Below are 24,115 nucleotides of genomic sequence, written 5' to 3'. Positions count from 1 at the left end.
CCCTTTGTTAGGCCAAGCATGCAGAAGGTATGATAGTACTTGTTGGAAAAAGTCACAACATCCAAAGTTAGCATGAAAAATAAAATGAAATAAAGGGTATAAAATATTATATGATTCAATGTAATCACCTATGTTCTTGGAAAAAGAAAATCAAATTTATTGTAACTTTCAAGAAGACACACTTCAAACCCGTTCCTTCTCTACCCAAAACCCAATATTCCTTTTCTATCTCTCTTCACTCTTTTCTTACCGTTTCTTCTTTATGTCTCTTCTCTTTGTAAATCTATTATAAAACTATATATTTATAGAGTCCTATGATTTAGCATTAAATTAATTGTTTTCTAATCTAATCAAACTTAAAAAGGATTATTTTCTAAAATACAAACTCTATAAATATTGACTTTTCTGAAAATAAAAAATATATAATTTGAGCGGTATCTCAACACCCACAAACAAATAAAAGAGATTACACAATGTGAATGCTAAAAATGTCCAAAATTAGAAGAAAAGGGAAATTTAACTTAATTAATTAATAATAAAATTATATTATGTAAAAAATATATGCTGCTTGTGAAATATTATGTTGGTCATTATTCTATGTATGTTTTGATATAGGTGTATTCTTAGAATCTCTTTAAAAGAAAAAAATTATCAAATTTCATTTATGCCCATTTACACAAACAAATATTATCTACCAAAACTCAATTCAATTTTTATATTATACAACCACTCCAGGGTCCTTACAATCAATCCTAGAGCAGTCCTGATATATTGCCTTTGGTTAATTTTAACCAATTCTGATTCTTAAGACTCCCAAAATGATTAGAAGACATCTTAATTCTAATTTTTCAAAAAAAAAAAAAACTCTCTACATTTTCTAGTTTACTTTCCTACCTTGGGATGATTGAAATGAAACATGACAATATTTTAAATTAGCGACAATGCTTGTACGAAAAAATTGTTGGATTATACTGCATGGCAGCATAACATCATATTAAATTTGAAATTTTTTTCTGCACAAAAAGGAAAGAAGGTTTCCTTTTCCTATGAGAGAAATGCTGATTGTAATTAAAAAGTAATCAAAAGCAATTCCTGTGGACAATGAAAACATGTTTCTCCCACAAGCAATATTGCGTTCCTATGGTAATTAACTAAGGGAATTCCCTGTGGTACATGGAATGATATTATGTTCTTGATATTAAAGCACTGATATATACATTCCCTTCTATAGATCAGTAACCACATTATTTCATCATCACTGTAGCTCAAACAAAGATGGTAAACATGAAACCCTAGAGATCCACCTTGTAGCTTCTCTGTGGCACCTTCCTAGAAGTAGCTCGTAGAAGATCAAGATATAAGGGAAACTGAGCCACAGCAAAGAATGCAATTGGCAGGCAGGCCACTGCATATACTGGACCTGCAACATGTTGCAATTTGTCCTTAAGGACAAGATAGTGTGCTGCACAAAAAGAAATCAACATGGACCCTATGGATATGAAGAGAGCTGTTAGACCCCAAGCAAGCTTCTTAGGCAGTTGTTTGTGAAAATCTTTTTCTTGATGCCTGGAGGTGAGAATGGCCAGAAACATGATGAGGGAAGTCACCGAAAAGCAAAGAGCAATAAGTGATGCAATTGCAAAGATGGTAAATTCTGTAGCGTGTTCAAGGATCGGTAGGCCGTTTTTATCATTAAAACTGCCTGGTATACTGGCTGTTGAAGAAAAGGCCACCGTTGCAATAAGGGCTGCAACAACAGAGCACGAACTGGAGGTGTTATTTAGCCATTTTCCTCCTTTGCGCACAAGCTCACCATGATTTTCTGTAAAGATCTCCTTTGGAGTCATATTGTGATTGTTGAAGTGACTGAAGAAATGATGCGGCATAGACTTCTTCACATACTGCACTAAACAGAGTTCCAGTTACCATTGCATGCAAAAACACAGAATCAAAAGGGAAAAATGAAAAGAAATTAGTCCGGCAGACCTTATACCACTTGATCTCCCACTGCATTTGCAATGCATGGCCAGGTATATGCCAAGGTAGGGTGTCTCTTAACATTGCAGCAAGATGCAATGCACTATTCCCCTCATTATCCACTGCACTGAACACAGTGTCTCTCATAAAATTCCTCTTAACTAAAACCTCAAATACTTCAGGTTGTCTATTCTCCACTGCTAAAAGCACTGCATTCTTTCTTTCTGAGTCCCTGTCATGAATGGCTACTGGAAATAGTTCAAGGATTTTCTCGACCATTTCCTTCACACCATTCTTTGCTGCAATCAATATTGGAGTATCCATTTTTGCCAGCTTCCTAGTTTTCTTCTTCTCATCTGCCAAGAGCACAGACGTGATTCAGGTTACAAGAGATAAACTCTAAGGCCTAGGATTGAGTTAAATGTTTAATTACATATCATTCACTATATCTACTGATCAAAATATTACCATGTTAAATTCTTAAAGCAATACGGGGTTTTTCCTTTTTCCTTTTTCTTTTTCTTTTTCTGCACTGAGCTTTTAAAGCCGGCCTAGAATCTTTTTTGTTCAAAGTAATTCTTTCTGGTTGAACTTCTGCACAAATTAAGCAGTTTGTGCTAGTGGTGGCAGTATTATGTCGTAAAATTAAACAGCATAGGAGATAGGAAATACTACCTTTTTTATTCTCATTTTGTTTCATTCCTTCTGTATTCTCGTTTTGTTTAGTATCTGAAAGGAATACATTTTCAGGCCTTGCCTCCTCATCTCTATAGTATTGTGGTGCCAGGGGTTTCTTTCCAGTCCTATCGTACTCGTACATTGAAGCACGTTGAAGTAGTTCATCCATGATCTGACACGACCATGTGTGTTTCTCTTTCTTCTCTTTTATTTTCTCTATATTTCTTGTTCCTGACAAGCATACAGAAAACAAAATAAGCATTTGAACCAGTACTGTTTGGATATAAAGAGAAAGGAAAATTGAGATGGTTTTATGGCATAATACCCAATCCTAAGAAAACCAGCATTGCCTTATATGCAAGCTTGATGAACTCAAAGATAATGTCATAATTTGGCGGCAACAGTCGATGTTGTTGAGCTCCATTTCTTGATTGGTGACCTATGAAAAATATGTTTAGTGATTGCAGACAGTATATTTCAAATATATTATATGAAGAATGAAAACTATTTAAAAAAGGATTAAACTTCATTTCTTTGAGTGATCTAAGCAGAACCTAGCTAATTGAATTATATAAGGCTCAGCAATTCATTTTTTTGGGAAAACCTTGACAGCAGTATTTCCAGTTATGGCTTGGATTCTAGCTTTTACTGATCTGGTAAAACAAATATGTGGAGAGAAACCAGTTTTCCTTGAAGTTACTTTAAAGCATAAAAAAAAAATAGCAATAAAAAAAAGTTGATTCAACACTCACCTTTTTCTTTAGGATTTTCTGCATCCATTGAGTCATCGCTTTTTCCCCGACCCATTGAAACTGTGGAGTAGTTTGGTCATACAGTATTCATGATCAGGCATAAGTGCAAGAAATGCTGTAAAAGTTGGGATTTAAAATCTGAAATGCCTATCAGTAGATTAATTTTCTTTCACACAATTAAGGCACCTAAATGTAACGAGAAGCACTAATTGCTTACTTCTCAGGCAGTGATGGGGGTGGATGCATTTCTCATAGATTTCCCTTTTGATGAAGTAAAAGAAGCCCAAGGTTTGGGGTTAGAAACAAGCAAATATATATGTGATATTCAGTATGATCCAAACATTTTTACCATGGACAAGTATCATAGAACTCAGATTACAAAAATCCGATGCAATTTCAGAGAGCAGACCTATAGAGAAAATTTTGAGATAATGAAGTAAAACAGCTTTTCTTTATCAAGGAAACCTATTAAGGATGATGAATATGTTCCTCGTATAAATATGTATATAGACGCCCACTTGGGAACCATTTATCACAAAGAAGTCTACTATATTTTACTCTATAGTTTGATCTGATAAATATTTTGGACCACTTAGCCATACATCTTCTTGACTTGTGCAGTAACTTGAAGCTAATTGAATATTTGAGTCTCCTTCAACATATCACATACCTGGTACTTTAATTATCTTCCAGAAACTCATACAAGTTCCATAGTTGTCTGGATACCAGGGTTTCTTGTCATCAGAAGTTCTGTTGAAATGATTGTAGCCCTCATTTTTCTCCAGCTTCTCGACAATTAGACCTTTCAAATTAAATAACAATGTGACTAAACGTTTCAGCACATTAAAGTTAATACAAATGCAAGATTAGCACCATTCTTAATTTGTGGCAGCAGAATCCTCCGTTTGGATTAAAACAGATTCTGACCAGCCACCATTCAGCCCTCATTATCTTAACTTGGGATGTCTTACATTGATAAATGATATTGCTGATCCAGCTGAGGTGAGTACCACTTTTGAATGCACTGGGCTTACCAGCCAGGAGATGCAGTGGAGTAAACCCTTCCTCATCAACAGAACTAACAAAATCTTCATACAGATATATTATTTGGAATGCTAAATCTGTCAAGAACGACCACAAAAGAATCAAAATGCATATAAATCATGGAGCAAGTAAAAATATAAGACATAGTAGCTGAAGCAATGATTTTAATGAAATTAGCCATTTATTATGTGCTAATGAACATGTGCACATGCATATGTGAATGCATCCCTCTAATGCAGACCAAAACTTCCTGAAAAAAGCTTACCTAAGAATTCTCCAAAGATGGCACAGTGAAGAATAGTTTTGCCATCCGCCCTTCGACCATACTCATACTGTTTGGTCCTGTCACATATTTTGTGAAGGCAGAAGAAAGCATCTTTCCTACCATGAAGGACAGCTGAGAAGAGGGGCGTTTCATTTTCATGGTTGCGGACACCAACCAGTTTCGGATGCTTACCAGCCAAACACTTGCATATGGGAACATTTCCCATTGATGCAGCTAAATGGAGAGGGGTGTTCCCTTGCTCATTTCTCATCTCCAGAGCATCCAGATCTGTTTCTCTGATCAACTCAACTAGTTCCTCAACTATACTTTCTTTGCCTTCTGAGACCGCAACATGCAATGCAGTGTCTCCAGATACAACGATCTCAGCCTTGTGAGCCCTTGGCTGTTGCCTGCATATGTTGACAACTTCATTCCATTTGCCTTGCATGGCATAATTGAACAAGTTTTTCTTAATGGTATGCAGATCTGCATCCTCAATTGTAAATTCCATAGTGCTCTTGGAACAACTACTAGATAGTACTCCTATTGGGATGGTTAGATATATATGGGGAACCAGACGATTCTCTGAGAGGTTTAAGCGTATGGCCTAATAAAGCTCCATACCTTGCTCCAGATTTGGGATAAGAACAAGCATGTACCCCAGAGAAGATACACACAATAAGAAAGCATTAGAACTCATGTCAATGTTGGATGCCTCTAGTCAACTTTTGTGTTACTTGCATTACAAAGTAGTTAACATTTGAATTCTTTCTTTCGTGTTAGAGAATTATTTAATGAATTCTCCTCTAGATTTTTCTTAATTCTATACTTGTGGGCAAACTATTCTATGCTAAATATTGTAAAAGGGCTTTAATATCACCCTTATGAGAAAGTCACTTATTTTAACTGATTTTATTTGATTAATTTTCTGGAGTCAAAAGGGAGATCAGTTTGTCATGTTACAAGCAGAAGAAAAAAGACAAAAGTAAAAGGCAAATGCACAAGCAAAGCAAAAAAAAGAATATGACATATTGTCGAAGACTCTGAAACACACCTACCTCTCAGTAAGCATGATTTTCAGTCCTCTTTGAACAACCTGTTTTTATGTTTGTGCTACAACAAAATTCTAGTTAGTTCATTTTCTTCATAAGAAATCCATATGAAAATTTGAAGTACCTGACTTAATATTATTTGTATTATCAACAAATTTGAGAAGATAATTTTTTTTCCCCAAAATAAAATGGCCTTGCTTGCATGTTGAAAGCAACTGATTTTCCTTTTATTTGCGAGTGTGAACTTATATAACACCAGTTATTTCTTCGGTTCTTCTAATAATATCAGAAATCTGATAAATATTTGAACTCAAGGATTTAATTTGATTAATATTATTTTTTATCATTTTTTTTTGTTTTTTAGTAACAAGAAAAGAAAAAAAAACTAAGGTTAATTTGATGCTATGTTGTGTGAGAAAAGAAAAAGAAGAGAAAAAGAAAGAAAAGTCTTGTGCTTCACAATAAATTTGGTCTTGCACAGCAAAAGCAAGCATATTTAAAGTGCCATGTAATAAATGGTTTCTCTGCAAGGAAAAGGAGTGAGAGAAGCAAAAGAGATTATGTCTGACCATTTATATATATATATATATATATATATATGTTCATGTGCTCAAAAGAAAAAATTTAAATAGAAATTCATTATTCAAAACCAGACTCCATCACCATGATTTAAACAAAATAATCACCCAAACTAAATTGATATAAGATGATCAAAGTATATCGGAATTGTGTGCATGATGCCGTTTTGCATATTTTGAGCTCATACTGTTTTTGGATGTGGACAAAAAATAAAAATAGGAGCATATACTGTTAACTAGTAAGTTAATGTATTAAGCCTACATTGACACATGCAATTCTTGCATTACTAGCTAGTTCAGGGTTGTAAATGTTGTATGATTATTTAAGACTTCATGGTCTTAGCCTTGATCATCCGAATGTTTGCAATAAGACTTAACCATTCCACAACACACCACCCTTTCCTGGGCTTCAACAGGGACTTAAGACACACCCATCAGGGCTTATTCCTAAGCCACCATTTGTCGTAGTGGTATTATTGAATACCTAATGGAATTGATAGATCAATAAAATCTATCAGAATTTTTGCAATGAATAATTGTTTTACTAACAAGACAAAGGCATGAGATCAAGGCTAGAGAGTTTATAAGCAAGATAACCAATTAACACAAGCCCCAAAAGGAGGGGAGAAAAACAACTGCAATTATTTACATTTTAATCACTAACCATAGATAGTACGCTGTGGCACTTTCTTAAAGATGGCCCATATGAGATCAAAGTAGAAGGGAAACTGTGCCACCGCAAAAAATGTTACTGGGAGGCACGCCACTGCATACACGGGGAATGCAGTTTGTTTCAGTACATTTTTTAGTAGGAAAAAGTGCCCTGCACAGAAGCAAACCAACATAGCTCCTATGGATATAAAGAGAGATGTTAAACCTAGCAATAGCTTTCGTGGCAACCCTCTACCAAAATCTTTCACTTGGTATCTAGATGTTAGAATTGCCAGAAAAGTGACCACAGAGGTGACTGAAAAGGATAGAGCAATGAGGGATGAAATTGCATAGACCAGAAATCCCGGATGATGTTGAAGGGTAGGTTCGCTGCTATTTTCCTTGAAGCCTCCTGGTATAGTGGCTGTGGTGGCAAAGGCTACGGTTGTAACAAGTGTTGCTACTACTGAACATGAATTTGAAGTGTTGTTTAGCCATTTGCCGCCTTCTCTTACAAGTTCTTTGTGTGATTCTGTGAAGATCTCCTTTGGGACCTGGTTCTTGTTGTTGTAGCGAATGAAGAAATGTCTTGGTACGGAATTCTTTACGTACTGCACCATTAAACCCATGCATTAGGGTTAGTGTATAATAGTCTGCTTACCGAGTTAAAACTTTACGATATGCTTTCCAAAGAATAATGCTAATTCATAGAAAATTAACAACCCCATATAGAGATGTTCATGATTTTGTACGGTCGAGAAAGAATTTTCCATGAGGAGAACTAATTCAATTGTTGATACATCATCTTCTGAAAAAAAAAAAAAAAAAACAACCAAAAATAAATAAATAAGTCTGGGTGGCATACCTTATACCATTTGATCTCCCATTGCATTTGCAAAGCTGCAAAGGGATATGGCCTATAATCTCCTAAAGTTGCTGCAAGATGTAATGCACTGTTCCCCTCACTATCAACCATACGAAATGCACTTTCTTCCAGAGGTTTCCGATTGAGTAATAGCTCATAAACACTGATTTGTCTATTCTTCACTGCCAACAGCACTATATTCTTCTGGTCTGAATCTACATGGCGAACGGCTGCTGGAAAAAGTTTCAGGATCTTCTCCACCATTTCTATGATGCCATTCTCTGCTGCAATTAATACTGGTGACTTCCTTTTTCCCATCCCCCAAGTTCTCTTCAATGCTGACAAGATTCAATATCTCAAGGTTCAATTCTTGAGCCAAAGTGGCCAATGTTCTGCTGTTACAATAAGTATCTTTGTTTTTCTACTTCAAATATATCTTCCTCTTCATCAGTGATACTGAAAGTAAAAGTTAGTATTTTCTTTTTTTGGACGTCTGTGCATTAGTAACTTGCTAAATATATGATAATAGGTTTTTCAGTTCAATCCACCAATTGCAGGGGCAGTAGGTGATTTAAGCAAGGGAAGTTAAGCCGTATCTTTCATAATTATATACCTTATATAGATAGTACATATGCTGCTAACTGCATATACATTTGGCTTTATTAAGTTATAATTTGGACTTTCATAGTAGGCAATGTGAGAAAATCACCTTCTTCCTTCTGTTTAATTTCTGAAGAATGATGTGCAGAAGCCTTCGGCCTTGGCTCTTCCTCAGACTCACTATCATCAGGGTTTGCTTCTCCATAATATGCCAAGAGTGATGTTTCCTGATCAAAAACTTTTTTATAACGTTTTCCTGGTACCATCCAATTAATGTGATGTTGGGTCAATTTGATCATAAGGTACTGTCTCTCCAGATCTCGGTTGTGAGAGCTGGGGAATACTTCCACTATCATATTCGAAAGGTTCAACATATTTAAGCATTTCATCCATGATTTGAACAGACCATGTGTGCTTTTCTTTCTTCTCTTTTATCTTATTTATATGTCTTGACCCTGTCCACCACAATAAAACACAACATACATTGAACCAATATTAGCACTTTGGATATGAACAGAATATGTGTATATCATTCTAGTGTGTATATATATATATATATATATATGGTGATCATACCAACTATAACAGCCGGCAATGCCCATACTTTAGCTACAAGCTTGATGAAGTTCTCATAGCAAATGCCATAATAATTTGGATGAGGCCGCTCTTGCAGCTCACTACAAGGAAAATGTCAAAAGATGACGCTTTTTAAGTGTCAAGATAGATATAAGATGACGCTTTCTAAAAGTGTCATGTATTAGACTGTCATCTTTTTAAATCGCATACGTTGACACTTTTTAGAAGCATCATCTTCTTTGCACGTCAACCATGACGCTCATAGTAAGTGTCATTATTTGAAACATTGACGCTTTATAAGTGTCATCATATGTTAATAATTTCATTCATGTCAATATTGACACTCAATGAAGCGTCATTGTATAGGTAGAAGCAACATTGACACTCAATATAAGTGTCATCTTATAACTTTTTATTTGTAGGAGCAACGTTGACACTTAATAAAGTGTCATTGTATAAGTAGAAGCAACATTGACACTCAATATAAGTGTCATCTTATAGCTTTTTTATTTGTAGGAGCAACATTGACACTCATAATAAGTGTCATCATATAGCATGTTATACCTTGACACTAAAAAAAAATGCCATGTTTTTTTAACATCAACCTTGACGCTTTTGAGAAGTGTCATCTTCTGTTTATTCAAGTAAAGCATGACGCTTTAAAAAAGCGTCATCTTATCTCATATAAAATTTTAATAGCCGAGAAATTAAAATGTCCTAATTATGCCCTGTTTTATAATTTTCTATCAACAATTAAATTAATAATGAAAACTTAATTTAAGAATCTCCATTGACAAAAAGTATCAAATATGGTCTTCCTTTTTCACTATTACAATTTATCCATAAACATCATACATAATCAACAACTAAAACCAACAATTTTACAACTTCTTCTTCAACTTTGAATTGTTCATAACCTTCACTACATCTAGTTTTACATCATTTTTCTTCCAAGTGCAAAAGGATGGTTGTAACTCACTTTCTAGATGCTCAATCTGCAAAATAATTGAGAGGGTTACATATTTATTAGTATTAACAAATAGTTAAAAAGCAACTTTGTAAATGAAATGTGTATATGCCAATTTTTAAATTTCCAAAATATCTTTCTTCCATTGCAATAAATTTCAAAATATCAAAAGAACTCAACAAACTCCAATAATTTTATTACACCAAATTTCTAAATATTTTAGAACTCTTATTCTATTTTTTTTTAAAAACAGAAAAAAAAAAAAAAAAAAAAAAAAAAAGTTTTTATCTCATTGACTATTTTGGTATGATTTTTATCTTATTTATGAAACTTCAACCATTAACATCTTCTCATTCTTCTTATAAGTTGTACAAGACATTAGATGTTTTGCATGAGAAGAAACTAAGGAAAGAAAAAAAAAAACAAAAAAAAAAACTAGAAGTCCGAAAAATTATAAAATTGTAAATTAACATATTTATGTAAAATTATAAAATTGTGTTAAAATATCTATGTTCTTCTTATTGTATTAGTATATCAACATTTAATAATATGAGGATATCTATTATCTAAATATGGAACTTGCATGAAATGATCTCTAAACATGGAATTGATTCATAAAACTTACAATAACCACAACATGTTACCTCCAAATTCTTTTGATGATATATTTTGAATTGTTTGTGGGTGTCCTTCATCAAGAGCAGTAGTGACGTTGTTAATAGAATGACCTATGCCTTTTTGTACAACCTGAAGAGTATATAATAAACAATTTAACAACCAATTAGTAAGAGGTGTTATTTCCTTCCATAGGCTTATTTGTAAGAAGTCTTAAACTAACTTCCTATTTTTTATGTAAAAGAAAATGTCATATATTAGACTGCTCACTACAAGATAGCAAATGCCATAATAATTTGGATGAGGCTGCTCTTGTCTTCGAGCGTTATTTGATTGTTTACCTATAAATTAAAAAGAGGTTTGGAGTATTCTCTAGTTTATTTTCAGAGCAAGACTCTTACACTAGTGTTCATTTGGGATATACGTAGCACACAAATTGAGAACCCAAAAATAAATAAGTAAATAAAGGTTCTCAAAAGAAAACATTTATGGACTAATTAAACTTGGTCGATTAGGTGATACAAGCAAGAAATTTATTGGAAGATATATCTCAAGCTCAATAAATTAATGATTTAATTTGTACTCAATAAATTAATGGTTCTAAAAAAAAGTGCTCAATCAATTAAAGTTTAACCAGATTGTCTAGAATTGAACTTTTCATCCTAATTTGCTCTTGAGCTGAATTCAAGAAGGTTCTGGATTTACTTATTAGCCCAATGCAAATTCATGAGTAACTATATGGGCAAAGTCTCATATGCATAACTAAAATGATGAATTAATAAGGGAATCACTTAACCCACCTGATGCTTTGATCATGTTCCATAAGTTGGTTAATATATAGAAATTCTCTGTATGGTTAGGGTTCTCGTCAGCTTCATATTTCTGTGGAAGGAGCTTTTTGACAGGCACACCTTGCAAAATAACATTGCAATGAAACATTTTCACATAGTAAACTAATACATGATTGCCCCAAAATTATCCTACAAAAACCTTCATTGAAAAATAGATATGGGATTCTCAATCGCTTCAAGGCAAGTGATTTATGGATGTGCTTCTCTCACACACACCCTAGGCTAGATTTGTGAATAAAAACTGTTATTATAATATAGTTTAGATTATTATATAAATTACAGGTACATAATGACTTAGGATAATGGGGTAGATGACTTTAAACAACAAATATCAAACATAGAGCATGAAGTAGATCTGCATTAGGCATTGATCGGCTGGCTGTCGTCACTGGCCCTGAAAATTAGATATCAAAACCTGTGGGCAGCCCTAGGTTCCAATTCAGCGACTCCTATGTCACAACTTTACAAGTTTATTGGAAATCCTTTAGTTAGTGGAAGGATACTTACAAAGATAAATGATTTTGTCGAACCAATTCAGTCGAGTTCCGCTTCTGAATAAAGTAGCCTTAGAAGCAAGGAGGTGGAGAGGGGAGATTCCTCTCTCATCGACATAATTGACGAGGTCAGGATACTCATGAATAATTGTAAATGCCAAAACTATCATGCACAACATTGAAAATGTTATATAAATAAAAGCATGAGCCTTTATATATATATATATATATATATATATATATATATCAATTGGTCAATTCTGTTGAGATGATAACATTATAACAAATGTATAGAACACAAATGAAAATATGTTACCCTAAGTTATAAGGCATGAAGAAAATAAATTATCTATTCCTATAGATGTTCAGATGAATAAATAGAAAACAATAAATGGGGCCTGAAAGCATTGCTCACCGAAGTATTCTCCGGTGATGGCACAGTGAAGACTATTTTCTCCATCACTCCTCCGAGGGTACTCATACACTTTGTTGTTAGTAGTACTACTACATATGTTAGAGAGGCAAAGGAAAGCGTCTTTCATGCCATGGAGAGCTACTAAGAAGAGAGGGGTCTCATTTTCATTGTTGCGAACACCCACCAGTTCTGGATACTCAGCAGCTATGCACTTGTTGTTATATTTATATATATATATATATATATATATTGTTGGTTAAAAATAAAGTGTAAGAAGAGTTACACTTTTGAAAAATAACTTTTGAAAATAAAGTGTAAGAAGGGTTACACTTTTAATGTGTGAATTAAACACATGATTAAGTTTTGAAATGTTACAAAACTTGAAAGGTTAAGGAAGACAATGAGTCTTCTCATCTTTGTAACTTTATAAAACTTAAGAGGTTAAGTGTAAGAGAGTTACACATTTGAGATTAAATCATGTTTAATGTGTGAATTAAACATATGATTTAATTTTTTGAATGTTACAAAGATGAAGAGATTGAGGAAGACAATGGGTTTTTACTCATCCTTGTAACCTTTTTTCAACCCTAAGAGTGCTTTATATGACTTTTCTTCTTTTTGAAATCTTATGCAGAAAAGTGAAAAGGCTTGATCAATCCCAAGACTATTTCCATTTAGTTCCCTAAAGATTTCTAGAAGTGGGAGGAAATAGAGTCTTTGGACAAAGTTCCAAGAACTTGTTTGAGCCTTTCTTGTGTTCTTCTTCTTCTTGTTCTTATTTTGTAACTTTGAGAGTTTTATTGTATCAAAGTGAGTGTTTGAGAGTGTTTCTTTTCTCCATTGTATCCATATTTTTTTTATAACAATCAAAGATTCTATCTTCAATGGAAGGAGAGACTATCAAGATTATGAACCAAGACCTTGTGAGGTTGGATCGTTTTGATGGTTCCAACTTCACTAGGTGGCAAGACAAGGTGAGATTCCTTCTCACAGCACTCAAGATTTTCTACATCCTTGATTCTACCTTGGCACCGTTACCGGAACCAAAGGAAAATGACACACCTCAAGTGGTGGCGGCAAGGAAGAAGAGGGAGGAGGATGAGCTCATATGTAGGGTCATATTTTGAACGCCTTATCCGATAGGCTATATGATCTCTACACCAACACCAATTCCGCGAGGGAGATTTGGGAGGCTCTTGAAAACAAGTACAAAGCCGAGGAAGTAGGTACCAAAAGGACCAAAAAGGGGCTGTGGTGAATGCAATTGATGAGGAGATCATTGCAACACTAAGCGATGTGTGCATTGTCCAAGGAAATGTGCAAGGATGGTGGTATAATACTTGTGCCACAGTTCATGTTACCTATGACAAATCTCTTTTTAAGACCTTTGAAAATGCAAAGGGAGATCAAGAGGTTCAAATGGAAAGGAAGGAAGCCTAATATAGGTTACTTCAAAGTGTGGGGGTGTCTTGCTTATTGCAAGAAAACGGATCCAAATAAAACAAAATTGGGTCCAAGAGCCATTAAGTGTGCATTTGTAGGCTATGCCTCAAATAGCAAAGCTTATAGGCTATTAGACTTGGAGTCTAATGTGATAATTGAATCAAGAGAGGTAGAGTTCTTTGAGAATTTGTTGAGTGATAACAATTCTCAAGTACCTACTAGTGTTGGAGAGTCTCAAGAGGAGACACCTTCAAAGGTTGTTGAGCAACCCATTGTGCCTCGGAAAATCCAAAGAGCTAGAAAAGAGAAAGTGTTGGGATCGGATGAGATTAACTCTCAAAGAATTTTCTTTTACTTAGTAGAAGGAAATAGAGAAGATATTATAAGAAAAAATTCCTATAGTACTTCAAATAAAGGAGGATCCCAAAACATACAAAGAAGCTATGGCTTCTAAAGATGTTGCTTTTTGGAAAGAGGCTATCAATGATGAAATGGATTCAATTATGTCCAACCAAACATGGGAATTGGTAGACCTTCCACCAGGTTCTAAACCAATAGGGTGCAAATGGGTATTTCGAAGGAAATATCACACCGATGGCATGATTCAAACCTTTAAGGCTAGATTAGTAGCTAAGGGGTTTAAACAAAGAGAAGGTATTGATTATTTTGATACCTATGCGCCGGTGGTTAGAACAACATCGATTAGGATATTGTTTGTTTTGGCATCAATTCATAATCTATTTGTTCATCAAATGGATGTCAAAACGACATTCTTGAATGGGGATCTCAATGAGGAGGTCTACATGGAACAACCAGAAGGTTTTGTTCTACTGGGGAATGAAAACAAAGTGTGTAAGGTTGTCAAATCATTATATGGTTTAAAACAAGCTCCCAAACGATGGCACGAAAAAATTTGATCATGTTATTCTTTCGGATGGATTTAGACACAACAATGTGGACAAGTGCTTATATTCTAAGACTTGTGATGACTATGTGGTCATAGTGTGTCTATATGTGGATGACATGTTAATCTTGAGTGATGACATTAAAGGAATAATAGAAACGAAAAGGTTTTTATCCTCAACATTCAAGATGAAAGATCTTGGAGAAGTTGATACTATATTGGGTATCAAAGTGAAAAGAAATAGCGGGGGTTATGCTTTGAACCAAACCCACTATATTGAGAAAGTAGTTAGCAAATTTAGTCATCTCAAGATTAAAGATGCTAATACTCCATTGGATTCAAGTATAAAACTTGAAAAGAATGATGGTAGATCGGTGGCTCAACTTGAGTATGCAAGTGCAATTGGAAGTCTTATGTATGCTGCTCAGTGTACTAGGGCTGACATTTCATTTGCAGTTAGTAAACTAAGTAGGTTTATTAGCAATCCAAGCGTGGAACATTGGAAAGCTATTGGTAGAGTTCTTGGTTACCTAAAAAATACCAAAGAACTAAGCCTCCAATATTCAAAGTTTCCTGCTATACTTGAAGGGTATTCAGATGAAAGTTGGATATCGAGTGTGGGAGATAATTTATCTACCACAGGTTGGGTGTTTACACTTGGTGGTGGGGCTGTCTCTTGGGGATCCAAGAAACAGACTTGTATATCACACTCAACCATGGAGGCAGAGTTTATAGCTCTAGCTGCAACTGGAAAAGAAGCTGAGTGGCTTAGGGATCTCATGATGGACATCCCTTTTACTGCAAATAATGTGTCAACAATGTCGATACATTGTGACAGTCAAGCCACTCTAGCTCGTGCAGTGGAGTGTACAATGGGAAGTCTAGACATATAAGCATTAGACATGAGTATGTGAGACAATTGATTTAAAATGAAATCATCTCAATCTCATTTGTGAGGTCAAGTGGAAACTTGGCGGATCCTTTTACTAAACCTCTTACAAGAGATTTAGTAAGGATAACATCTAGAGGGATGGGACTAAAACTCCTTAAATAAAATTCACCAATGATGGTAACCTAACTTAATACTAAGAAATGACTAGTCTTAAGTTCAATAGGTAAAAACAAGTCATTGATAAGTGGGTTGTGGCAGCATTAGAACATGTGAGTTCCATCTGTGATGATTAATGCTGGTTGTTACCGTTGGAGGGTTAAGCTTAAAGTTTTTAATGAAATTCAGTCTATGTGTGACAAGCATCTTAAAGGTAACAAGGATGCTGGAAGAATTTCACCTATGTGAACTTAGGGGTGGTGCCGCCTCTCATGAGAGTTGGAGTTTCTTTCAAGAAATTTCATGAATGGATTGAGCACATGACCATAAAAGTGCTAAGCAAGAAAATAATGGGCACTCGTGTGGTTAGTGGAAATGTGTGTGTTGTTACCGGTTTCGTTACAAGGAATAACTGGTTCAATGCTACAAGCAACCTGGGATTTCAACGGAGCTTTGTGACAATTACACTAAGGTAAAATTCAAATCGAAAGATATTTTATTTTATGCATTTTCACTGTTACGCTTATAAGGGTTGATGTTTATTTTTAACCAAGTGGGGGATTGTTATATTTATATATATATATATATATATATATATATATATATATATATATATTGTTGGTTAAAAAATAAAGTGTAAGAAGAGTTACACTTTTGAAAAATAACTTTTGAAAATAAAGTGTAAGAAGGGTTACACTTTTAATGTGTGAATTAAACACATGATTAAGTTTTGAAATGTTACAAAACTTGAAAGGTTAAGGAAGACAATGAGTCTTCTCATCTTTGTAACTTTATAAAACTTAAGAGGTTAAGTGTAAGAGAGTTACACATTTGAGATTAAATCATGTTTAATGTGTGAATTAAACATATGATTTAATTTTTTGAATGTTACAAAGATGAAGAGATTGAGGAAGACAATGGGTTTTTACTCATCCTTGTAACCTTTTTTCAACCCTAAGAGTGCTTTATATGACTTTTCTTCTTTTTGAAATCTTATGCAGAAAAGTGAAAAGGCTTGATCAATCCCAAGACTATTTCCATTTAGTTCCCTAAAGATTTCTAGAAGTAGGAGGAAATAGAGTCTTTGGACAAAGTTCCAAGAACTTGTTTGAGCCTTTCTTGTGTTCTTCTTCTTCTTGTTCTTATTTTGTAACTTTGAGAGTTTTATTGTATCAAAGTGAGTGTTTGAGAGTGTTTCTTTTCTCCATTGTATCCATATTTTTTTTATAACACTTGCACATGCGAACGTTGCCTACTGACGCCGCCAAATGGAGAGGGGTGTTCCCCCGATCATTTTTTATATTAATCAGATACACGTTGCGATGGGCCATCACTTGGACTAGTTTTACCACTACATCTTCTCTGCCATCTGATACTGATATATGCAATGCCGTGTCCCCTGATGTAGTGGTCTTCTCATCATGAGCCCACGGATCTTCCTTGCATATATCTACAACTTTTTCCCATTTCCCTTGCATGGCATATGAAATCAAGCTTGGTCCAGTGGCCCCTTGTTCTGTGTCCACGACAAATGCCATTCTTCCTCTTCTTAGAACAACTACTACTGTTCTATTGCTGAAGGTACCAAGGATGATTATTGTATATGTAGAGCAAGCAAGCTGTCCCAACTGTGGCAAGCCACCATAAACTGAAAGTGATACCTTGCTCTGGATTCGGGATGAGCACAATTTTATGGACCCCAAAAAGAGAACATCCATGTTTCATTATCCTCTTAACTATCATATTTAGAAAATTTGGAAAAATAAAAATGGGATATTTAAAACGTATCAAATTACTTTTTAAATGTGAATGACTCATTCAATTATAATACTGATGAATAAAGTAAAGCTAAACTCTTGCACAGAAGGACATTCTTTTCAATGAATTCAAGGAAAGAATAATTGTGGAATAAAGTAAAATCTAGTGAGAGGATCTCTATCTGGCAACAAAAACTCAAGGAAAGTATCATCTTGAGGAAATTAAAATAAAGAAAAGAATAAATAATGAGTAAAATAAGAGAAAAATTATTTTGAGATTAATTAAAATTTTGAAAAATGAAAGAGATGTGTTGTTGCATATAAACATTTCAACAATTGAAAACCAATAAGCCACGATGGCTGAAATAAGGCTACATAAAATCATGCAAAAAGATGATGGTTTTCAATAAACCAACTCAAGGGAGCACTGTATCTATCTAGGAATGAAGTTAAATCTGTGCTAATAGAGATTTTTCTCAACAAGCGCAAGAAAAGCATAAGGAAAAACTCCAAACACATATATTCATACCTAAAAAAATAAATAAATAAATAAATCCCTGATCTTCCTTTTCCCTGGGGCATCTTGCTTTTTGTAAGCAAGGTTTATAATGGCTCAATTCAATTGTAACCACAAATTCAATAGTCCATCATATCATTTAATCACATAACATTTAATATAGAAGAAGACACTTGTACATAAACTTAATATCAATAAAATCTCTTCTCACCATCACTAAGAAGACACCACCCGCTAAAACATGGAATCCACAAGCCCAAAACAACGAAGTCAAATCTATGTAAGGCAAAACATTAGAGAGGAGCCACCTTGTAGCTTCGCTGTGGCACCTTCTTAAAAGTGGCCCACATAAGATCGAAGTACAGAGGAAACTGTGCCACGGCAAAGAAGATTACTGGAAGGCAGGTTACTGCATATACAAGAATGGTAGTGTAGTGCAGTTTATCCATAAGGACAAAGTAATGTCCGGCACAGAAAGAGATTAGCATGGAAGCTATGGACACAAAGAGCGATGTCAAGCCTACTAGAAGTTTCCTTGGCAAGTAGATGCGAAAATCTCTCTCTTGGCGTCGAGAGGTTAGAATGATAAGAAACATGATCACAGCATTGACTGAGAAACAAAGCGCAACAAGAAAAGATATGGCAAAAATGTCAAATGCCGGCTCGTCTTCTAGCGTTGGTGTTCCAACATTTTCTTTCACCCCACCTGGCATAGTGGCAGACGTTGCAAAGGCCACGGTTGCAATGAGGGCTGACACCACGGAGCATGACTCAGAGGTTTTGAACAGCCATTCACCACCAGCTTGGGCAAGATCCATGTGTTTCTCGGTGAAGATATCCTTTGCAGTCTCACCCTTCTGGTTGCAGCGTACAAAGAAATGTTGTGGCACGGACCTCTTAACAAACTGCATAGTTCAAAGTTCAAATTAACAAGGAAAAGGAAGAGTTCTTCATAAGTTTCTCCATCCGTTTTCTTTTTTTCTATATAGCAAGCATTTCAACCACAATTAGTAGTGTCCCTGAGAGTAGCAGGTTTAGGGTTTAATCCTCCTACCCCAATATATCGTACCCTTCATTTCTTATGGCCTACACCATTTAAAATGGAAAGTTAATACTGAAATCATAATGGATAATTGCATACCTCGTACCACTTTATTTCCCACTGCATCTGCAAAGCGGTACCAGGTATAAGCCAAGGCTTATTCTCTCCAAGCATTGCAGCCAGATGTAGTGCACTATTGCCATCTATGTCCACGTGCCGAAACACGGCGTCTTTGAGGACTTTTCTTTTTACTAACAGCTCATAAACATGGGGTTGCCTGTACTCCACTGCCAACAACACAATGTTCTTTAACTCGTATTATTTTTTAGATTTAGAGCTAGCTAAGATCTTGACGTACATTATTTTTTATATTCATGCACTTGATTGATTTTCCCCTATTAATTAAACTCATAATATTTCAAATTTATTTTCTTCAACATCATGACTGTGTGGCCTTTTTCTTTTCCAAAATGCACCCTTGTCTCATTTAAAGTAAGATAAGAGAAATAAAAAGAAAGTGAATGCAACAGAAGCTTTGCAATGCACATAGTCAAAAGCAAATGTCTGGTGCAATTAATAAAATGGTGGAATATGTGAATGGGAAGCAGGGCACAGATTGGCCACCTTTCTTTTCTTTTGATTTTATCACCTTCTCTCCCTTTTTCTGGTCAAAGAAAGGGCAGTGTCATATTCTTAGACTTGATTTACATGATCTGTTGAATATATAAATATTTATACCTACCTGCACACCATAGTGATAGATGAAGATATGACCATATCACCATGCAACTTGGGGGAATTGGTAAAGTTGATTATTAACGCAAGCCCAATCTTATAAAATTTTAATATAATAATAAAATAGTAAAATAAACTTATATATTTTTTTATTAAAAAGGAAAAAGCACATAATATAATTATAATTTGGTATTTTTTTTCTTTAAAATCTAAAAGAAAAGTGAATATTATCGTATAAGATAATAAAATTATAAATATTATAAAAATATTATATCCAGTTAAACTCAAATTGTTTGAATAGGAATCAGGGCTTTTGACGGGTATGACCTTCTCTCTCTTTTGTTGGTCAAAGAAAGGGCGGTGTAATCTTCTTAGACTTGATTTACATGATCTGTTGAATATATAAATATTTATGCCTACCTGCACCATAGTGATAGATGAAGACATGACCATATATCGCTATGCAACTTGGGGGAATTGGTAAAGTTGATGATTAAATAAAGTTCAATCTTATTTAAGAAACAATAAATCCAAGCTCAATTCAACCCAACCTCTGATATGAGATACTCAATTCAAGTCCAACCCAAACTCATTTTTCTAAATTTGATTTAAATTTCAATTAGTCAAGTTAAACTCGAGTTGATCGAATTAGACTCAAATTGGTTGGGTTGATTAGGTTATAAGATTCAAAATTCATTCATAGTGGTGTAAAAAAAAAAAAATTATATATTTATACCTAAATTTAAAATATAAATAATATAAAATTTTAATATAATATTAAAATAGTAAAAATAAACTTATATATTTTTATTAAAAATAAAAAAATATATAATATAAGTATAATTTGGTTTTTTTTTTAATCTAAAAGAAAAATGAATATTATCATATAAGATAATAAAATTATAAATATTATAAAAATATTAAATCAAATTAGAGATAAACTCGAACGGTTTGAATATTGGCCTAAACTCAATCCAAATTCAGTTCCAATTGAGAAAATTTAACTCAATTTTAATTCGTGTAATGAAAATGTTTGTCCAAATCCATTCGAGCATGAGGTTGGGCTCAAATTGGGTATCACGTTGGATTCGGATTGGGTTGGGTTAACACTTCGAAATTGCACCCCTAGCTATAGCTATGGAGCAAAGAAAACAAACCGCAACAAATATTGAGATATAGGACAAAGGAAAAAACAACTAGCAACAAATATTGAGATTATTGTCCATGTGACCATAATCTGGAATAACAAAGCCAAGGCAATTATCCTTGCACTCGTTGAAAAACTCCGCGTAGTTGAGACTATCAGGAGCACAAGAACATGGTATACAGCCGATGGCAGACTCACCCCCAAGACCCGTACCGATTACCATAACCGGGATATCCAGATTGGAGGAATGAGGGACACCAGTTAGGATCTGTGTTAGAATAAATATGGACTCACACATATTAACCAGAGTTTATGATTTAGTTATCCGTACATATTTCGATTTATGTTGATTGAGTATGGGTCACCTTATGTGTAGAGCCCAATGCCAAAACGTGTCTTAGATGATGGGCCTAAGACACGTGAGGTCCAACAGTCCAAGGGATATGGTCCCTAAGGCATAGAGGGAATTCATATATAAGAGATTCACAAGGTTGGTGTCCGTTCATATTTTTCTTTTAATCTTTTATTAGACTAAAACGTTCTCTCCCGCTTCCCATCACCAGAGAGATACAGAAAGGGTGGTTTTCCCTCTATCGCCTTAGAAGATCCATACCTTATTCAACAAAGGCAATGGACTCGGTTTGTTCCCAATCTGTTAATGAAAGCATGTTTTCTATATTTGATATATATCAAGTTTCTGTCTTGGGTGATCATGGAGAACATAACACTTTGGACACATTTAGTTACCCCAGCAACCGGGTCTATACCTATTAGGGTTAAGAACTTGAGATTCATGGATACGTTAGCATTCCCCAGTGCAAGAGCAAATGCTAGATAACCCCCTCTGCTATGGCCTGCAAGAGCGAGCCTGCTTAGGTCTGGAACAACATTTTATGGGACCACAGGTTGAAGGCCCGAGCTTAACCAGTTGGTGACTTCCGCTGCAGAGTTGATATCCGGTCGGCCATACAAAGAACATAGGCTGAGTAACTAGACAAACCATCAACCATTGCATAATATTAGTTGATTAAAAAAAAATTAAGGGAAGAGGGAGTTGGACAGATACCCGAGGAGCCACAACAATATATCCATGAGAAGAAATATGCTCAAGGAGGTTCGTACAGCAACAGGGGCAGATGTTGTAGCCATGAAGAAACAGGAGAACTGGGTATGTTCCTTCAGTGTCTGGTGTTACAATAAACAATGTCTTTGGAGCGTTACAAGTTGTTATGGATTTCGCTGTGTACTTTCCTCGCTTAAAAACATCTGTTGCTGTCGCCGGTGCAGGCCTAACTTCTAACGCTGCCATTGCTCTCCCTCTCCCTCTCTCTCGGCATGTTAAAACATACAGGCGGTCTTATCCTATAATGGGTGGAGGATCGGCGTTCAGCCCCCACATGGTGATCCAGTGCCATATTTTTCTATTCTGAATGATAAAAAATATGTTGATTGATAATGAAAGGGTTTATGTAAAAAATATACTGATTGTAAATACTTAAAATAGTTAATAGCATTTATATCAAAAATAGATTATTCTTCAAACAAAAACATAGAAAATGTCAAATTCACAATGAGAATTATTTCATACCTTTTAACCAATTTATTCTAATAAAAAACACGTTTGAACTCCAATCACCCGATACTTCCTTCACACACGCCTTGCCACATGAGTTTGAAGAAATATGCAATAGAGCTTCAAACTATCATAAGTGTCGAACTTAGAACACACAAAATATGTAGTGTTTGTGCTCCATTCAATCTACATAATTAATGGGATTCAGCAAAACCCCATTAGTAATTTTTTTGAGGTTTTAGCTCCAACTCTTATGAATTTACTATAAAATCCAATGTTTGGTTGGTGAAAATTTTGAGAAAAAATGTAAAGGAAAAAAAATAAAGAAGAAAAGTATAAAAAAAAAATGAAAGAAAATTTAAAAAGTAGATTTAAAGTCATAATTTTTTTTTTTAAGTGTTACTTTAAACCCATTTAACTTACTTTTCCACTTCTACGTAAAGATAAAATAATTTTAAAGTGAATAAAATTTTAATTAATTTTAAATATATTTTATTTTATTTCATATTTTTTTCATAATATATAAAACTAAACATGAAAATATTATTTTCATTGGTATTTTTTTCTTTGCTTTGTACTATTAAGAACTAAACACACCCTAAATGAACTTCTAAGGGGAATATTCTTGGCTAAAATGTCACCTTAAACTTTATTTTTAAAAACATAGCATCTATATTTCAATTAAAGATTAATCTTTGAAATGGTCCTCCCACCACCAAAAAACAAAAAAGAAAAAACTTTATTTTTAAAAACATAGCATCTATATTTCAATTAAAGATTAACCTTTGAAATGGTTCCCCACCCCCAAAAAATCCTGAAGAAAGTGACCCAAGCCAAGAATGACAGATTTTAATAAAGATAGTTTGGTTGCACTTTGCAGTGAGTTGGGACAGAGTATTGTTGATCTTCGTGCAACAATTCCTGTTGAAGAAATTAGAGAAAAAAAAACAAAGAAAACACACAGATTTAATGTGATTCGGCAGATTGCATACGTTCACGGGAATAAAGAAGAAGACTTTCACTATATCTCAATTAGGGTTACATAAAAGGGTATTTATACTAACCCTCAAGTATTGAAATTTCAAAAATACCCCTAAACCGTACTACGGGGGTATTTGCTCCTTTTCTCCATGTCTTTCACTCAATATGAGCCACATACTACAACAAATATCTTAGGTTTCATCTTCAATGGGTGTGTCCTTTTCTTTCTTTGAACAGAAAGAATAATAATAAGTATAGATAAAAGCATATTGTATGGACAATATGGATCGATCCTTTCATATTTGCATTCTCTGATTTATCTTTCAGATATTTTAGCACCTATATATTGGTTAAACTTCGAAGGGGACACAAAGGATTTGGGTGTCATTCTCAAAAGAATTAACCTTTCTTGTCTCTCATAAAATTTGTGCTAAATATCCAAGTAATCATCTTGGATTCAAAAATAATGGTTAGTTTTTAAGTGATGTTGTTAGACTCACAGTGCAATAAGGAAAGGTTTAGGAAGAGCAGGTTTAAAAGCTTCGAGGGGTTAGCACCTCCCAATACAACCCTGAGATGATAAATAAG

At 34.4% G+C, this 24,115-nt stretch overlaps 3 protein-coding genes across 4 annotated transcripts; all 3 read right to left on the bottom strand.

The window, feature by feature from the left end:
• Window positions 1–1,039: 1,039 nt before the first annotated feature.
• On the bottom strand, window positions 1,040–5,630 carry LOC117917915. 2 transcript variants are annotated; one of them, XM_034834384.1, is made up of 8 exons: window positions 4,717–5,628; window positions 4,379–4,528; window positions 4,078–4,209; window positions 3,408–3,467; window positions 2,981–3,094; window positions 2,653–2,886; window positions 1,987–2,333; window positions 1,040–1,901 (listed from the first exon to the last, which is right to left on the bottom strand). In XM_034834384.1, exons 1-8 carry the CDS (start codon window positions 5,225–5,227, stop codon window positions 1,293–1,295), a joined length of 2,157 nt encoding a protein of 718 aa, XP_034690275.1. In that variant the 5' UTR covers window positions 5,228–5,628; the 3' UTR covers window positions 1,040–1,292. The 2 variants fall into 2 exon arrangements, with proteins under 2 accessions (XP_034690275.1, XP_034690276.1); XM_034834385.1 differs by having other exon boundaries at window positions 1,819–1,906; window positions 4,717–5,630.
• Window positions 5,631–6,888: 1,258 nt separating this feature from the next.
• On the bottom strand, window positions 6,889–8,728 carry LOC117918248 (ankyrin repeat-containing protein ITN1-like). The gene is made up of 4 exons (XM_034834754.1): window positions 8,572–8,728; window positions 7,863–8,200; window positions 7,224–7,608; window positions 6,889–7,112 (listed from the first exon to the last, which is right to left on the bottom strand). Exons 1-4 carry the CDS (start codon window positions 8,726–8,728, stop codon window positions 7,006–7,008), a joined length of 987 nt encoding a protein of 328 aa, XP_034690645.1. The 3' UTR covers window positions 6,889–7,005.
• A 9,381-nt stretch (window positions 8,729–18,109) lies between these two features.
• Window positions 18,110–22,282, bottom strand: LOC117918247. The gene is made up of 4 exons (XM_034834753.1): window positions 22,040–22,282; window positions 21,058–21,241; window positions 19,191–19,378; window positions 18,110–18,954 (listed from the first exon to the last, which is right to left on the bottom strand). Exons 1-4 carry the CDS (start codon window positions 22,280–22,282, stop codon window positions 18,343–18,345), a joined length of 1,227 nt encoding a protein of 408 aa, XP_034690644.1. The 3' UTR covers window positions 18,110–18,342.
• Window positions 22,283–24,115: the final 1,833 nt, after the last annotated feature.

Source organism: Vitis riparia, chromosome 7 (genome assembly GCF_004353265.1).
Source record: "Vitis riparia cultivar Riparia Gloire de Montpellier isolate 1030 chromosome 7, EGFV_Vit.rip_1.0, whole genome shotgun sequence".
Classification (NCBI taxonomy): Eukaryota; Viridiplantae; Streptophyta; class Magnoliopsida; order Vitales; family Vitaceae; genus Vitis; species Vitis riparia.
The sequence above is the reverse complement of the archived record's forward strand: the minus strand, read 5'-3'. Positions and strand labels throughout refer to the sequence as shown.

Bases quoted from the DNA above. Each gene is read 5' to 3' on its own strand.
- LOC117918247 (XM_034834753.1), bottom strand. From the start codon at position 22,282: ATGGCAGCGTTAGAAGTTAGGCCTGCACCGGCGACAGCAACAGATGTT. The intron at 19,379-21,057 runs GTCACATGGACA...TGTTGTTGGCAG, and splicing joins CTTTGTTATTCCAGATTATG to TGGAGTACAGGCAACCCCAT. The intron at 18,955-19,190 runs GTATGCAATTAT...TGAACTATGCAG, and splicing joins GGGAAATAAAGTGGTACGAG to TTTGTTAAGAGGTCCGTGCC.
- LOC117918248 (XM_034834754.1), bottom strand. From the start codon at position 8,728: ATGGTACCAGGAAAACGTTATAAAAAAGTTTTTGATCAGGAAACATCA. The intron at 8,201-8,571 runs GTGATTTTCTCA...GAATCTTGTCAG, and splicing joins AATTAAACAGAAGGAAGAAG to CATTGAAGAGAACTTGGGGG. The intron at 7,609-7,862 runs GTATGCCACCCA...TTAATGGTGCAG, and splicing joins GGGAGATCAAATGGTATAAG to TACGTAAAGAATTCCGTACC.
- LOC117917915 (XM_034834384.1), bottom strand. From the start codon at position 5,227: ATGGAATTTACAATTGAGGATGCAGATCTGCATACCATTAAGAAAAAC. The intron at 2,887-2,980 runs GTATTATGCCAT...TATGCTTGTCAG, and splicing joins GCTGGTTTTCTTAGGATTGG to GAACAAGAAATATAGAGAAA. The intron at 1,902-1,986 runs GTCTGCCGGACT...TGTTTAGTGCAG, and splicing joins GGGAGATCAAGTGGTATAAG to TATGTGAAGAAGTCTATGCC.